General features: G+C 45.6%; 2 protein-coding genes across 4 annotated transcripts; both read right to left on the minus strand.

The window, feature by feature from the left end:
- Nucleotides 1-751: 751 nt before the first annotated feature.
- On the minus strand, nt 752-16322 carry LOC117491080 (zinc transporter ZIP3-like). Of its 3 annotated transcripts, none has more exons than XM_034140930.1 (3): nt 16268-16322; nt 15364-15618; nt 752-3194 (listed from the first exon to the last, which is right to left on the minus strand). In XM_034140930.1, exons 1-3 carry the CDS (start codon nt 16292-16294, stop codon nt 2445-2447), a joined length of 1032 nt encoding a protein of 343 aa, XP_033996821.1. In that variant the 5' UTR covers nt 16295-16322; the 3' UTR covers nt 752-2444. The 3 variants fall into 3 exon arrangements, with proteins under 3 accessions (XP_033996821.1, XP_033996822.1, XP_033996823.1); XM_034140931.1 differs by having other exon boundaries at nt 15364-15615; nt 16268-16304; XM_034140932.1 differs by lacking the exon at nt 16268-16322 and adding an exon at nt 15708-15941 and having other exon boundaries at nt 15364-15615.
- Nucleotides 4910-6219, minus strand: LOC117491082 (putative nuclease HARBI1). The gene is made up of 2 exons (XM_034140933.1): nt 5715-6219; nt 4910-5628 (listed from the first exon to the last, which is right to left on the minus strand). The coding sequence occupies exons 1-2, from the start codon at nt 5836-5838 to the stop codon at nt 5258-5260; spliced, it is 495 nt and encodes a 164-aa protein (XP_033996824.1). The 5' UTR covers nt 5839-6219; the 3' UTR covers nt 4910-5257.
- Nucleotides 16323-16842: the final 520 nt, after the last annotated feature.

Consider the following 16842-nt stretch of genomic DNA (forward strand, 5'->3'; position numbering starts at 1 on the left):
GTCTGTGTGGTTAGACCCTGATGTGTGTCTGTGTGGTTAGACCCTGATGTGTGTCTGTGTGGTTAGACCCTGATGTGTGTCTGTGTGGATAGACCCTGATGTGTGTGTCTGTGTGGTTAGACTGCAGCCTGATGTGTGTCTGTGTGGTTAGACTGTAGCCTGATGTGTGTCTGTGTGGTTAGACCGCACCCTGATGTGTGTCTGTGTGGTTAGACCCTGATGTGTGTCTGTGTGGTTAGACCCTGATGTGTGTCTGTGTGGTTAGACCCTGATGTGTGTCTGTGTGGATAGACTGCAGCCTGATGTGTGTCTGTGTGGTTAGACTGCAGCCTGATGTGTGTCTGTGTGGTTAGACCGCAGCCTGATGTGTGTCTGTGTGGTTAGACCCTGATGTGTGTCTGTGTGGTTAGACCGCAGCCTGATGTGTGTCTGTGTGGTTAGACCCTGATGTGTGTCTGTGTGGTTAGACTGCAGCCTGATGTGTGTCTGTGTGGTTAGACTGCAGCCTGATGTGTGTCTGTGTGGTTAGACTGCAGCCTGATGTGTGTCTGTGTGGTTAGACTGCAGCCTGATGTGTGTCTGTGTGGTTAGACTGCAGCCTGATGTGTGTCTGTGTGGTTAGACCCTGATGTGTGTCTGTGTGGTTAGACTGCAGCCTGATGTGTGTCTGTGTGGTTAGACCCTGATGTGTGTCTGTGTGGTTAGACTGCAGCCTGATGTGTGTCTGTGTGGTTAGACTGCAGCCTGATGTGTGTCTGTGTGGTTAGACCCTGATGTGTGTCTGTGTGGTTAGACCGCAGCCTGATGTGTGTCTGTGTGGTTAGACCGCAGCCTGCTGTCCTTTTTAGCGGATCTAGCGAAGTGAGCGCCCGTGCGTAAATGGCACTGGTTCTCTGACGCGGCACTTTTCAGAGGCTGCAGATTTATCATTAGCTACTTCCTTCTGATACTGCAGAGCTTTCATGAGCTGAAGGTACGTTTCATACTAAAGCAGCTGGGCAGCAGATACTGTTGCTTCACACTCATAAGTTTTGCTGATGTGGGCTGGAGAATGCCGCGTCAGGGTGCGCTCTGGTAGTTGCAAATGGCACGAAATTTTAGCTCTACGTTTCTTAATCATTTTCCTAGATATTTAGTCTCAATATGAAATGAGGAATCTCTTGCTTTGCACACGTGAGAATTATGTCTGGGAAAACTTTACGTGTTCCCGATTTTTCTCAATGATCTCTCCCTGTCGGCCCTCTGGGTTGAGTAGCTGATGGAGGATGGTTCCATGGTCAGACTTCTCGCACTGTCTGTAGTTTGTATTTCTCTCCATAGCTATTGCATGAGCTGCGCTGCATTCGTGTTTACTGAGAGCATAGTCGATGTGTTTCCAGTCCCTGTAACCATGGCGACTGAATGTATCTTCTCCGCCGGCCCCGCCTCTCTCACTAAAATGCCGGCACATTTGACAAAACACACTGTCCTTGCTAATGCTATACTACAAGAATGTGTACTTGTCGACATACCAGTGGGCAGCGGAGCTCCTTTTCTTTTGTCTGAAAAGTGTCTGAGGGTAGGCCTACTTTATGAGCTTTGGCTGTGTAGCCGCCGGGTCATCTATGGCTGAGAGGTCCGGCACTGGGATGCTATTTTCTGTTATACTGCAACGGGTGCTACGTCCCGCAGAGGGACTGAGCTCAGCGGGGGCACAACATTAAACACACCCTCGTCTCTCTGAGGCGGCACCTGCTGTGAGGATGATGAGTGTGGTGGTTCCGGCGGCGTCGACTCTGTTCTTACTCTTTTAAAAAAACTGAACATCGATTGTTGTGACATCGTTAGTGAGTGCGGTATTTTGTGTGTTTGTGTAGTCCACTGTCCCCCTTCATCTGCGCGCGCCCGCGAGACGTTCTACGATGTATTTGCTCCCGCGCTTCCACTATGAGTTCGGTCCAATTCACATGTTACGTTGCCTGATTACCTTAATTCATGTTGCTTTTAATTTTATACGTTTTTTTTAAAGTGAAACACATGTTTGCTCTTATTTTATAAAAATTTGATTTCCCACGTGGCCGAAGCTTTTATACCATCAGGAGGTCACGTGTCGCCTTTGTGTGTGGTTCGGGTGCCATCGCGTGGCCTTCTGTAGGCATCGTACTTGCTTCGGCTGTTGCTTGGCCGATGACCAAGTTCGGGGCCATCTTCGTGCAAAATTCACAATTCCATATTCGTGTGTCCATCGGGAGTCAATTTCGGGACAGTGTGACAGGGGCTTAAAGGAGATACATTCCTTGTTTATAAAATATATTATTTGATATATAGTTATCTTAACTAAACAGTTAACACTACAGACACAGCTGAAGACAATAAAGAGTTAGTGTTGATCCAGCTGCTGCAGATTTGTTTGCCTCTCACAGCTGGACTTTGCTGCCTTTATGGAGTAAAGCACTTCCTGTGTGTCACCATTTGATGAAGACCAGTGCGGCGAGCACGGAGTAGCCGAGGATGAGGAAAAGCACTTTGAGCAGCCGGTCCTGTTTGTCTTCCAGCTCTCGGGAGAGGATCTCAAAGAAGGTGACGAACAGGAAGGTGCCCGCGGCGAATCCCTGCAGCACCACAGACACCACGCTGCCCGCCAGCGTCTGGGTCGACTCGATGCCCATCCCCACCAACATCCCCAGCGGGATCATAAGGCTGACTGTGATGCCCAGCTTGGCGGCATCCTTCATGCCAAGCGATGCCTTGGCCACGCTCACCCCGAGGGCCACTGTGGCCAGCGTCTCGTGCACGGCCACGCCCAGGAAGAGGCTGGCCAGCTTTGATCCATCGTCCTGCAGGCCAAGCGCCAGGCCCTCGAATACAGAGTGAGCAGACAGAGCCAGCACCAGGCTGGCCAGCCGCAGAGGCCCCGCCCCCGCCAGCTCGGCTGGGCTGAAGTGTCCGTGCTGGTGTCTGTGGGAGCGGTGACTGCCCGCGCCCCCCGGCGTGCCGAGGTTGGAGGAGATGAAGGGCGTTTCGTACTCCGAGTCGCTGCCGGCCTCCGACCCAACGGCATTGAAGGTCTCCAGGTCGATGAAGGACGGCTTCTCTTTCCTGAAGGTGAGCACAGACTGCTCCACGAACACCGTGAGGAAGAAGCCGAGCATCATCATCGTCTCAGCCAGAGGATAGTCGCTGCTGATCTTCAGCTGCTGGAACACGTCGGCCACCTGAGGAGAGCCAACACAAACACTTAAGATCAAAAGTAGAAAGACCTGAGGCCTGTACGACGAAGCCGGTTCAACCTAACCTGGATATGTTTGAGTTACCCGGCTGACTTAATCCAAAACAAACGCGCTCTCGCTAAGCGGTCCTACCACGCGGGTTATCAACTCGTTAACTCAAGCCAGCCGTACCCTATCTAGTTAGGTGCGCCTTCACATAAAAGGGGTGGTATTTGGAGCGATCGACCAATCGGAATATTGGAGAAACCTAGAGCAAGTTATTTCACGGCGGAGGAGCAGACGGTGATCATGAGCCAATTCGCAGATTTGAAGCACATAATTAAGGCAAAAAGCAGTACCCTTGCGGCTGCCAAAAGTCGCCAACAATGTTGGAAGCAGATTGCAGACTCCGTGAATGCGTAAGTAAAATACGTATGTAACAGCGTGCACAGCTGCACATCTTTAAAAGTGTATTGGATGCACGGCAGTCATGTACAAAAATAAATCCGGCACTTCCAGATGAATTCTTTTGTTTATCGGATAAATAGTAGCCTAATTAAAATACCAACTTGATCATTGAGTGGCAGCCTTTTTTTCTTTATAATATCATCGCCCGAGGGTCACAAGTGGACTTTAAGCCTAATATTTTTGTAATCCTTTTAATTTATAGCATTATTTTTTTCGTTTTTCAGATGTAACCCCAGCGGGTCTAAAAGGACCTGGGAGCAAATGAAAGTCAAATATAAAAACATCATTCAATCTGGTAAGTTTCCCTCTTTTGAGATCTTAAAAATACAACTACACGTTTTGAATTGCTTCAATTAGTCTGTGTTTCATAACTGTATAGGAAAGCGGTCACATTTTTTCCCAATTCTTGCAGCCAACCGGAAAAAAAATGAGCAGAGGAAGACAGGAGGGGGCCCTCCTCCGCCAGATTTCACCCCTGCCGAGGAGCTGGCCCTCAGCAACAATGCGGGTCGGCCCTTGATGGTAGGGGTGGAAGGGGGGGTCTCTACTGACCCTGGTGGCAGCAGCTCCCACCACATTTTTATACAGGGTAAGAGTCAGGGAGCTTTAAACAGCTGTGATGCTATAAAACACAATTATATATCTATTTTTGTGGGAGTAAGTAACATGTAGGCCTATTTTATTGTTCTGCAGATGATGGGGAGAACGTGGTGTTGCTGCCCCCCCCCAAATCACCCACTACCTCTTACAGAGGTAACGTAACCTTTGGTATGTCACCTATATGGTCGCTGAATATGGATAACACAGACCATTTACATGTCTTCTTTTTTTCAGGAGGGCCTAGATGATGAGACGCTGTCGGTCTGCTCGGAGAGCGCTCTGGCGGTACACTTTAGTATTTTGTTACCAATGATATGAAGTTTTCAATTTGCCCTAACACAGATAGAGAGGGTGTGGCCACGTTGCTTTAATTGATTCTTTCTGATTACTTGCACATGGTGGTGGTCTGCACATGGGACAAATAACTACTCTCTATTGAAAAGATATTTGCTTTGCTCAATTTGCAGGAAGAAGGAACTCTTCCTCCCACGCAGCCTGGGCCCTCCACATCTAGGCCCTCATCACGACAAGTAATTAATTAAACTAAATTTAAAAGTATAGTCAAGTTTAAAATGGTTAGCTTTCTTGCTGTGAGCCATGCTTGAATGTTAAAGCAACATATATGTGTTTCATGTGTTTCAGGCTGAAGCAGACACTGTGAGGGCCCTTTACAAACGGACCCTAGTCCAAAGCATCCAATTTAATGAGCTGCTCATAGAGCACCGAAAGCTCTTAATTAAAAAAAACAAGCTGGAGGTGGAAGAATTGGACAGAGAAAGACAGGTAATTTTGTAACATTCAGTAATTTATTTTCAAGTCAAATGAAAGGTGCATAAGGTGACCTTTACATCTTTTAGGATACCTAAAAGAGAAATCCCTTTTTTCTTTACAGAAAAAGTAAACAAATTATGTATTTTTCTCTTTTTCCTTCAGGAATGGCTGAAAAAATAAAAACTCCAACATAAATCATCCAAGGCCTCGCTCTCTGTGTTCTTTTTTTATTAAGCAAATAATAATGCGATGGCTTCTCTGACAGCCCTGCCAGTAGGGTAGTCCAGGGTGATGGGGTCTACCACATCAGCAGGTTGGGGGTTTGCAGGAGGGGCCCTCCCCTTCCTCATTGTGGCGATGTTGTGCAGCACAACACAGGCCGTTATGATGCAGCAAGCTCTTTCAGGGGCCACTCTGAGCCCCCGCAGGCAGGTGAATCGGGCCTTCAATATGCCAAAGGTCATTTCAATCCTGACCCTGGTTTTGGCATGGGCCACATTGAAACTGGTTTGTGGCCCTTCACCAGGGTCAGGATACGGGGTCATCAGGAAAGGCTGGCAGGCATAACCCCTGTCCCCGAGCAGCACTCCACTGAAGAGCCCTGAAGATAAAGGAACATTTCCATAATAAGTACCACAAAAGGCAGCTTCAGAAGCACAAAACAATAAGAATGTACAGTTGCCATACCCTGCCCGATTTTGTGACACAGTGAAGACTCAGAGAAGATCCTTGAGTCATGGACTGACCCAGGCCACTTTGCCTCAAGGCTTGTGATGAGACACCTGTGGTCACATGTGGCCTGCAAAAGCATTTGGGGTTAACAAGCCTACTTCCACAATAAGAGCATCATAGTCAGTGTAGCATCAATGTTCATTTGCAATGAGTCCGAGATAAAGATAGTCCAAGTGTGAAACATGTACTGTGTGAATATTTAAATGTGTGATTTCCTTTAATCACCCAGACTTCAATGTGTGTTCTATAAGTGAATGTGCAAGATTTACCTGAATGTTGAGGCCGTGGAATGATTTGCGATTCACATAGTCACCTTCATTATCTCCCTGACACGCAGAGATCGGTATATGGCAGTGTTTCTCAAAAAGGGGCGCAGAGGCAAGACAGTATGGGCTCAGAACAGTCTCATAATACACACATGCACACAGAAGGATTCACACTTGTATTTCATGATCCGCAAAAGGAGTCACACTTGTATTTCCGGATCCACACTTGTGTTTGTCAATGCACACACAAATGTGTTCCGTTTCATATACATGTAAATAAAATCCAAATACAGAAAAAGGTTTTACATGTATTTTTGATCCTCACATTTCTTTTCCTTTTAAAACCGCTGAACCTGCAAACACAAACCGCTTTCTGTGCATGGATCACTGTGCATTCGTGTGTGGGTTTTTTGTAGTGATGTGACGGTCGCGAACGAGCCGATTCTTTTGAAAGGCTCTTTGGTACGAACGAGGGGAACCGAGTCGTACTTGGTGAGAGCCGTTCTTGTTATCGTTCAATCGTTGGTCCGCACTCACTGCCTGCCAAAATCCACTCGCCTTTTAAAAAAGCTTGATTTTGTTCCCCAAACGTATTCTGTGAAGACCCGCCCCTACTCTGATTGGTAGGTTTCAGCACGAGGAGTGAGATGGGGTGGGTCTTAACGGAATACGCGAGAGAGAGAGAGGTCATAACAAGTGGTACAGGACAGGGAGACGACGTGTTTTTCGGATGGAAAATGAGCCAAACTTGAAAACGCAGCAGCATTTGGATGCACTTCAACCAAAACCCAGGCAGTGATAAAGCGCACCATTTGTAAAGGCAAAATATCCTTTAAAGCAGGGTCAACAAATAATCTCCATCGCCACTTAAAAACACAGTATCTAATATTAAGAGTTGCATGAATTGAATTCAAGGCAAGGCAACTTTATTTACTTAACACATACAGAGGTTAAATTCAAAGTAGTACATTCACTGACATGAATGACATGGATAAGGCGCCACCTTGTGTCATGTTTACAATGCCGATTATTGACATTAGGTCTGGCAATACAGTCAATCATTATCCTGGTGATTATTTCGCAGATAAACCTAGTAACCCCGCCCCCTTTAAAAAAAAACGGCTCTTTTGAACGGCTCTTTGAAAGGAACGGAGCCATAAGATCCGGCTCCCTTCAAAGAGCCATAATTCCCATCACTAGTTTTTTGAGACTCCCCTGACGGTCACCCGATTCGTACTTGCAATTTTTTCTATCTATAGCCAATCAGATGTCTCCTTCATTCTAAGCCAATCACATGAGCGCGTCCCCACGAGGGTATGATTTCTTGCGTTCATGACGTAGCACTTCATATACGCATTTTGCGCTGTCCGGAGCTGACAGGTCCATGGAGCCTGCCTTCAGGCGCTAATCTCAGGACCGAAGGACCGTAGTATAGTCGTCTTAATTTTTACGGTATTATTATTCAAAGATAAATAAGGAAGTGTGTGTTATATGAGATGGCAGAGAGGTTTCAGCTCCGATTATTAAATCAAAGAGGCTTAATGTTTTCGATTATATTATTTCACTATAGCTATGTGGACGGTATCAAAGTCCAATGTTGACAACATTTATCAATAGCGGGTGTAACTAAAATACAAGATGTTTTTTTATATATATATTATTATTAATATTATTAATAATAATAATATAAAATATTGTATTTGCGTGCATTACCTGTTCGAAAAGTGGCGCTGTACTGAGAGTGGCGATTTTATTTTGTAATTATATAATTATACAATACTTGTAATAATGGTGCGTTCACACCGGACGCGATGCGAATAATCGCTCGAGTTTCACGCCGGCTGTCAGCTGTGTTTACTCGCCTCATTCATCTGAGTCAGCTTTTCGAGCCGTATCTGGCCGTGCAACACTTATACTGTATGCCGAAGCAGTGGCGGACTGGCCCATCGGGATCGTACCGAAGTGGGCCGGACGTTGCCCACTCGATCGGCCCCCACTTCGGGTAACGGCAGGGCGGACTGGCCATCTGAAGTTGCTTTGGACAGGGCGACAGAGGTCCACCGTTTCCCCGCAGCGAGGCTCCCCCGTTTTTGACGTTCACTGTCTAGCAATGGCTTCGTAGTACAGGCACTGATCGATTAGGCCTTTAAACCAGGGGTCGGAACCCGAGCAGGCCCGGTTCTACGGGGGTGCATAAGGGTGCTTGCACCCTCAGTTGAGTCGTTATGCACCCCTAATTTGAAAATTTAAGTGAAAAATATTACATAATATAATAACAATAATAAAATAGTAGTATTAGTAATAATAAGAAGAAGAAGACACGCTAACACCGCAAAGCCTCCACGCCCCCCGCAGCAGACCCCATCCGCCGCCGCCCGCACGAAGAGACGCAGCCTCGCTCCAGCCGCCGCCATCCACCTCCTCCTCCGCACTCCTCCTCCTCCTCCGTCTCAGCCTCCTCCTCCGCCTCCTCCTCCGCCGCTCCTCTCCGCCTCCTCCTCCTCCGCCCCTCCTCCTGCCTCCTCCGCCCTCCTCCTCCTCCTCCCCTCCTCCTCCTCCTCCTCCCCCTCCTCCTCCTCCTCTCCTCCTCCCCTCCTCCTCGCCTCCTCCTCGCCTCCGCCTCCTCCCCTCTCCCCTCCCGCCTCCTCCCGCCTCCGAATTATTTTCCTAAATAATTGTATTGTGGTTAATAACATACATAGCTGCATTTATTTGGTCAATTTAAAACAAGGGGTGGGGACCTCCGGCCCCCGGGCCGTCTACGGCCCGCGAGACCATTTGGTACGGCCCTCGAGGTAATTTATAAACACACGCAAAAAAGAAAAAAATGTAAGAAATCTAGACCGCAAAAAAATTAAACAAGCGAGTGCCTGTTTTTCCTGGCCAAGGTCAGGGTCCTTGAACACAACACAAGCCTAACGTGTCATCACGTGGTATATGTCTGGTCTGACAGGGGTGTAGTCCTGCCAGAGAGCACCAGAACGCTGCTCCGCCACTTCCAAAGATTGCAGTACCCATAAGGAGCTGTACAAATGCCGCAGTTTTTGCGTGGCTGTGTCTTTAGTTGTAAGCCCAGTGGTGATCTGTTCATCTGTCATACTGATCATACAGTCAATAACGTTGTTGTTATTAGCATCTGGTTAGCTAGCTATGCTAACAAATATAAGAAGCTTCTACAACCAGTGAGGTAAAGGCACATCTTTATCATTATAGTTAGAGAATAAGAAAAATAAGAGTATAAAGTAAACAGGTATAAAATACTATATTACAGTAAAAAAAAGTTGTTATTAATAAACAAGAATAGAGTTTAAAAGGGGAGTGATTTGTAAAATATCCAAAAAGAAAAAGAAATCTGCTTACAGTTCTGTTTCATATGGGTGTTGAGAGATGTATCCATAGATCTCTTAATGTTGCTCTCAAAGTGCACCAGATTGATGCTTTCAACTTCAACATTTAAACAAAAATCTTCCCGGGGGAGCATGCCCCCCGGACCCCCCTAGAGGAGGTTAGGTCCCCCCCCCACTTAAATCATGTCCACATGGATAGGAAACTAAATACATTTGCACTCATCTTGTGTCCATATCTTTCTGTTTTGGGGGTCATGCCACAACCGTGCACGTGCATGCATGCGTGAGTCAGGGTAAGATATCTGGATTAAGAGGTTGCTTTTTCTTTGCACAGCATGAAAGAAAGGCGAAATGAATGGGCTGTGATTTTAGTTTTTTTAAGCAGAGGTCAATCATTTGTACGGCCCTCGGAGGATGTTGAAAAAATTGAAATGGCCCTTGAGAGGAAAAAGGTTCCCCACCCCTGATTTAAACGGTAAGTAACGTTATTATGTCAGGTGCGCGTGACCTGTGCCGCTGCGCGTTCGTCATCTGCTAGGTGCTTACACATCAGTCAATGATGGACATCAGAAAATGGTTAAAACAACCAGCCCTTATCGCCAGCAGTAACACTGCATCTACTGCAGGTAATAACAGTTCAGATCATGGGGACATTACGTTACCCGCGGCCACTGTCGTGGACACTAACGTCCTCCCACCCGACTCGCCGGCTTTGCCCTGCCTCGCCCACGGAGGAGGAGCAGCCGCAGCCGTCTTCGTTGCCCCAAACACCGCCACCCCTCGGCGGCCCGCATGTGCCAGAGGACCTCGGCAAAACAGAGCCTGCCCAGTATTTAAAAAAGTACCCAACTCGCCTGTACAGTGGGGTAAGGCGCTCATTTTGCAGCTTATGGTTTCAAAACAGAGATTGGCTGGAATATTCATGTAAAAAAGATGCCATCTTCTGCTATGCATGTAGACATTTCGGTCTTTAAAGGGGAGTGATTTGTAAAATATCCATAAAGAAAAAGTAAATCTGTTTACAGTTCTGTTTCGTTTGGGTGTTGAGATGTATCCATAGATCTCTTCATTTTGCTCTCAAAGTGCACCAGATTGATGCTTTTAACTTCAATATTTAAAACAAAATCTACCCGGGGGAGCATGGACCTGTCAGCTCCGGACAGCGCAAAATGCGTACATGAAGCGATACGTCATGAACGCAATAAATCATACCCTCGTGGGGGCGCGCTCATGTGATTGGCTTAGAATTGAGGAGACATCTGATTGGCTATAGATAGAAAAAATTACAAGTACGAATCGGGTCACCGTCAGGGGAGTCTCAAAAAACCCACACACGAATGCACAGCGATCCATGCACAGAAAGCGGCTTGTGTTTGTAGGTGCAGAGGTTTTAAACGGAAAACAAATATGTGAGGATCAAAAATACATATGTAAAACTTTTTTCTGTATTTGGATTTTATTTACATGAATATAATGAATAATTTCAGCCAGAGGTAGCATATCAATATTAAAAAGCAAAGGTCCTAAGATGGAGCCTTGAGGAACCCCGCATGACATATTTGTCAAAGTTGATGTGTAATTGCCTATTGAGACAACGTTTTTTCTGTCCTTTAAGTAGGTACTAAACCAATTTAGAGCTGTTCCTGAAACTCCCACCCAGTTTTCTAGACGGTCTAGCAATATGTTGTGGTCAACAGTGTCAAATGCAGAGCTGAGATCTAATAATACTAAAACTGATATTCTGCCACTGTCTGTGTTTAAATGAATGTCATTTAAGACCTTTACAAGTGCAGTCTCAGTGCTGTGGATTGGTCGAAAGCCCGACTGAAACACATCAAAACCGTCATTTCAAAACATGAAATGACTCAACTGTTGAAAGACAACTTTTTCAATCAATTTGCTTAAAAAAGGAAGGTTTGATATTGGCCTGTAATTATTCATTACGGTTGTGTCTAAGTTATGCTTTTTTAGGAGCGGTTTAATTACTGCAGTTTTCAGGGCCTGCGGAAATACACCTGTTTGAAGAGACTTGTTTACTATGTGTAGTATATCTGAGGCCATGCAGTGAAAAACAGTTTTGAAAAATCCTGTCGGAATAATATCGAGGCAGCAGGAGGAGGATTTCAGATGTTGAATAATGTCTTCCAGGTCATTAGCATTTATCAGACGGAATTGAGTCATGATGTCTGGATTGACTTTAGGTGGACATAGGGACAGTACATTTGCTGTACCTGATGCAGAGGCAATGACTACTTGTCTAATTTTCATGATTTTGTCAGTGAAGAAGCAGGCAAATTCATTGCAGGCCCTGGTGGATAGACATTCTGAAGCTACTGACACTGGGGGGTTTGTTAGTCTGTCGACGGTAGCAAACAAGGCACGCGAGTTGTTTTTATTTTTGGTAATGATGTCAGAAAAGAAAGACTGTCGTGCCTTTTTTATTTCCTGATTATAGACGCAGAGTCTCTCTTTATATATTTCGAAGTAAACTTGGAGATTTGTTTTTCTCCACCTGCGTTCAGCTTTTCTGCACTCAGTTTTTGCTGTTCTCACAGTCATGGCTTTTCTCCATGGAGATTTTTTATTGCTAGATACTTCCTTTGTTTTAATGGGAGCAATGGTATCCATGACATTTGTTATTTTGGAATTAAAATGATCAACTAGCTAATTTACTGAGAAGTTAGCATGGGCAATTGAGGGAGTAAAAATCTGAGCAAACATTTCCTCTGCATTTTCAGTTAAGTGACGTATAGTGTAGGGATGCCAGAAACTGACCATGATCAAAATCGAAAATCGGACAGCCCTGGCGAATATTAATCGATTATTCGACCCCCCCCCCCCCAAGAGAAGTTGCAGAGGCGGCAAGGTGCAGATCTGGACGGGTCGGTGCCGCGGGAGCATCAGCTGGACGGGCCAGCACCGCGGGAGCATCAGCTGGACGGGCCAGCGCCGCGGGAGAACCAGCTGGACGGGCCGGATCATCTGGACGGGTCAGTGCCGCGGGAGCATCAACTGGATGGACCGGATTGTCGGACAGGGCCGCGAAGCGGTTCCGAAGGCCCAGGCGAGGCGGTGAAGTTACCCCATTCAAAAAGCTCCTGCGCACCACTTCAGACCACGACTGCTGGTGGCTAGGTGTCGAGCTGTCGGAAGGCCGTGGACAGGTGGAAGGATCCCACAGAACTGTGTCATGGATAGTTGTACTGAACGAGGCAAGCTGTTTAGACTGTACCGATGCTACCTCCATGAGACCGGACACGAGAGACTCTTTTTCTTTCAGCTCGTCAGAAAGCCGTCGGATATCCTCCTTAAGGTCTGTTATCTGTTTATTAGCTATTTGAAGTAGCACATCATCTTCAGGGTGGTTTGATGGCATTCTTGAGTGTGAAAGGTTTAGGGCAATTACTGTCCCATGCACCAATGCCAAACTGCGTCAAGATGTTGTATAAGCAGGGATGGCTAAATGTTTGTAAGAGGAGAGCTAGATGCTAACAGATGCTAACATGTAGTGGGAGCCTGTACAAATTGCGACTGCCTTGCTTGAGGTCAGCGTGATTCTGACAAGAGACACTGCAAAGGGTTTAGTCTGTCCCTAAAGATCCTCTCCCAACTGAGAGCGCCTCTCACAATTCTCGCTCCGAGCTCCACAGTGTCATCAACAAATGGTGACGTCATTTTCACAGAGATTTAATTGGTCGATAGGCTGAGCTTTTATAGACTGATCTCTTAGCCTGCAACCTAACCTGCTCGGGACCAGGGGCCTATACTACGAATCTAGTTCAACATATCCTGGATATGTTTTGAGTTATCCGGTTGACTTAATCCAAAAAAAACCCCGCTCTCGCTAAACTGTCCTACGACGCTGGCTATCAACTCGATCGCTCAAGCCAGCCGTGTCCTATCTAGTTAGGTGCGCGTTCACATGAAAGGGGTGGTATTTGGAGCGATCGACCAATCACAAACATGGACAAGCCGTGTACTGACAGATATATTTCCTGAATGAAAAGTCAACTAATATTAGACAAATATGAAGACGTTAAACTTTAAACATCCATGACTTAAACACTTTATCCAGGATAAAAGCCACATAGTTGCAGCTGCAAGGTGAATACAGCTGGTAACAGAAAAAGTGTTTGAATACGTTCATTAACAGTTTTATTTATGATATCACTGCTGCCTAAGACACGATCTGACTTTAATTACATTTGACTTGAGTGTTTCGTCAACTTAATGTGTTGCTTAAAATAATACTTCTGCATACAGTATGTGACACTGTGAGTGTTGCACGGCCAGATACGGCTCAGCTGACTCAGATAAGGAAATATATGATACATTATGATGTGATATCATGTGATATGAATGATAATGGGACACATCGCCGTCTGCACTCACAGTGCTGCGGACTGTAGGCTACGTAATGTTACTTTGATCCGGTTACTTATGTTGTGGCAGATATTTAAGTAAGCTTTCTTAACGCTAATGTTATAATAGTCAGATTACTCTGAAGATGGGAGGTGATATTCTATTAATTTTCACGTTCACACAGTCGGTGATTTTGGCCGGCCGTCTTTCCTGCAACGGCAGTTTAAACTGTATTTCCTTTCTCCTGTCATATGAATTGATCGCTTTAAACTCCGCATACTGAGCTCTGATTGGTCAGCAGGCAGTGCTTTTATCCTGGAACCTATCCTGCTCCGGAGGCTAGCCGTTCAGAATAAGTTATCTAGCCCGCTAAGAAGTGAACCAGCGTCGTAGGACCGGAAATCCAGGAAGTTAGCTTGCTAAACGAAAATCCTGATTCGTAGTATAGGCCCCTGGTTAGCCGCTCAGCATAAGTTACCATGGAGATCTAGCCCACTAAGAAGTGAACCAGCGTCGTAGGACCGGAAACCCAGAGTTTTCCCTGAAGTTAGCTCGCTAAGCGAAAATCCGGCTTCGTCGTACAGGCCTCTGCTCACCAGCAGCACAAGTACACTATAAACAAGAAAAATTACTAGAAGCATAAGAATATACATTAAAAAAAAACATTACAAAGTAGGCAGTACAAATCCATGTATTGTATTTTATATGTGTTTCGAATTATAATTATATTGTAAAAATAAAACAATATGTAATGCAGTTACAGTTGAAATTCAGTTACAGTTGAAATTCTTTTTTGGTACAGTGGTGAAAAATAATAAGTTATAGCCCTGCAGCAAAACAGAGTAGGCTAAGAGTAATATCATGCATGCGCTTAATGGGGCGGTTCTAGGGGGGGGGGCAGTGCCCCATAACACTGACTTTGGACCCCCTGAAAATGAAAAGTTTATGATTAAACGATTTCTTGGCTGACGGAATAGGCGGAACTAACGTTATTTGTCATTCTAGTCGGACCCATTAGAGCGTAAAAACTGTAACTATAAGTATCTGAAATAAATATGTGTACCAATAACTGTATTGCATTGTTTTCTTATGCACAATTACTTCATACTGTCTTTGTCTTTTTCGTCCTGCATTTATTGTGCCCCTCTCAGAAAATAACAGGCGCCAGCCTGGCCCCCCCAGTCAAATTGGTCTAGAACCGCCACCGCTAAACAAACTGTAGTGTATGCAGTGGGTGTTTCTCAATGTCGAGGACGCTTCCTTGGTAGGACATGTCCCTCCGAGTCAGGTCTTTCAGAAGCTAGGCAAGAATCCTTCCTTTCATTCGGAGAACGAAGAATGGGACAGGCTAGCAAGTGTGCAGGTGTGCGTCATATGAGAGGCCCCGCCTTAAATTTTCCGCCAAAAAATTTGGAAATTGGTCCATGCGCAAAGCATTGTGGGGATTTTAAGACCGCGGTGCATCCTCTAAATTTCCCGCAACGAAGTATTCAGTCCTCGGTAGAATTCCAAGGATCCTGGACATTGGAACAGTCCTTCGGCGGGACTCGATGACGTAGCATCCTTGAAATAGTGGCTCTGGAGGAGCCTTCCTCGACATTGAGAAACACCCAGTATGTGTGTTACTACCTTCTCTCTGACGGCGGGCAGCAGAGCGTTGAAGCACGTGGCCAGGAACACCCCCCCTCCGAAAGAGTTGCAAAGAGACAGCGCTCTCCTGTACCTCAGGGCCCCGGAGTCCGCCTGCAGGAGGCGCACTGGGACCAGCACGCCCGCCAGCATGAGGCCGAACAATCCCAGCAGCCCGAGCAGCTTGGCCACCAGGATCTCCATCCTGAAGCTCAAACACACAGCCTCATCACACACAACTCCACTCTGCTGCTGCTGGGACACACAGAGACATGGGAGTATGAGACATTAGATTACATCAGATTCTAAAGTCTAAGATAAGATGTCCTTACAGCAATACAAACCTTATGGAAACCATCAACTACTTAAAGGAAACACACACCGGGTGTCTGTTTGGCTGTTTACACCGTTTTGGACTATTATACCAATGTCGTCGTTTCAAGTGATAATTGACATCAAGTTGCACGACAAAATCCCAACTTCCTGAGAGAAACTTCAAAATAAAACATAACCGCGAATCATAACCATGATCATAACCAGTCTATGAATACATCTCCCAAGTATATGTACCTTTAAGTAATCCCTCAGATTTGTATAACATCAGTATTTTTACGTTTCTTCAGTAAGCTAGTTTTAACTCGTTAACACCATAGAGGTTAACACCGAGGACCGCATTGAGCACTTCCGCTCTTGTTCTTGTTAAGAGCAGCTTGCTTGACGGAGTTCCTCACATTAGCTAGCTGTCGTTAGCCCACCGGCAGCTACATTTTCTAACTAGCACCTGAAATCCAAAGTTATAAATGAAAGCGGTGGTGCTCATCTGTGTTTTTGACTCGAAGCTGCGTCCTCGACTAAACATAAATATTTTAAACACGCAAAACATTAGTCAGCGTCATGTGTTTACCAGTGCGACCCTCCGTTTCCTCTCCATACATCCATGTTTCTCTCCAGCAGGTGCATGAAAACACTTCCTCATTGACGTCACGCGGCCTCCGGGCGTTGAGTAGTGGAAATGTAAATGACGTAGGTGAGGAACAGACAATTTAATAATTAAGAGAAATGCTTAATTTTGGAGGAATAGTGTCGGGGGAAGAAATCCTATCGTTTACTGAAGTAAAAACACTAATGGAAAAAGTAGCCTATTCAGGAAAATGTAATGTATTATCAATATGCATCAATTAATAGTTTGGTTTGTGAAAATAGTGCGACCGCCATCACAATTAACCGGAGGCAAAAGTGAAACCTTCACACTGTCCGTTTTGTCCAACCAACAGGCAAATCTTATCAACAATGTATATGATTGTATTACTAAATATGAAACCGGTATCTCTGATGAGGATATGTACGTTTCTGGGGAGAAGACTGTTTTGCTGTGAAGCCTCTCATAATTTGGTTACTGCGAATTGACTGTAGTCAAACCTGATTTTACACCTTTAATATTAGACACGTTATTCAAGTTAAAATATACATTTAGATTTT

The sequence above is a fragment of the Trematomus bernacchii genome, unplaced genomic scaffold (assembly GCF_902827165.1).
Source record: "Trematomus bernacchii unplaced genomic scaffold, fTreBer1.1, whole genome shotgun sequence".
NCBI classification, from domain to species: Eukaryota; Metazoa; Chordata; class Actinopteri; order Perciformes; family Nototheniidae; genus Trematomus; species Trematomus bernacchii.

Coding starts and splice junctions, on each gene's coding strand:
- LOC117491080 (XM_034140930.1), bottom strand. CDS start 16,294: ATGGAGAGGAAACGGAGGGTCGCACTG. Junction 15,619..16,267: donor GGAAACGGAGGGTCGCACTG/GTAAACACATGA, acceptor TGTGTGTCCCAG/CAGCAGCAGAGTGGAGTTGT. Junction 3,195..15,363: donor TGCCCGCCGTCAGAGAGAAG/GTAGTAACACAC, acceptor GGCTCTCCTCAG/GTGGCCGACGTGTTCCAGCA.
- LOC117491082 (XM_034140933.1), bottom strand. CDS start 5,838: ATGCTTTTGCAGGCCACATGTGACCACAGGTGTCTCATCACAAGCCTT. Junction 5,629..5,714: donor GTGTCACAAAATCGGGCAGG/GTATGGCAACTG, acceptor CTTTATCTTCAG/GGCTCTTCAGTGGAGTGCTG.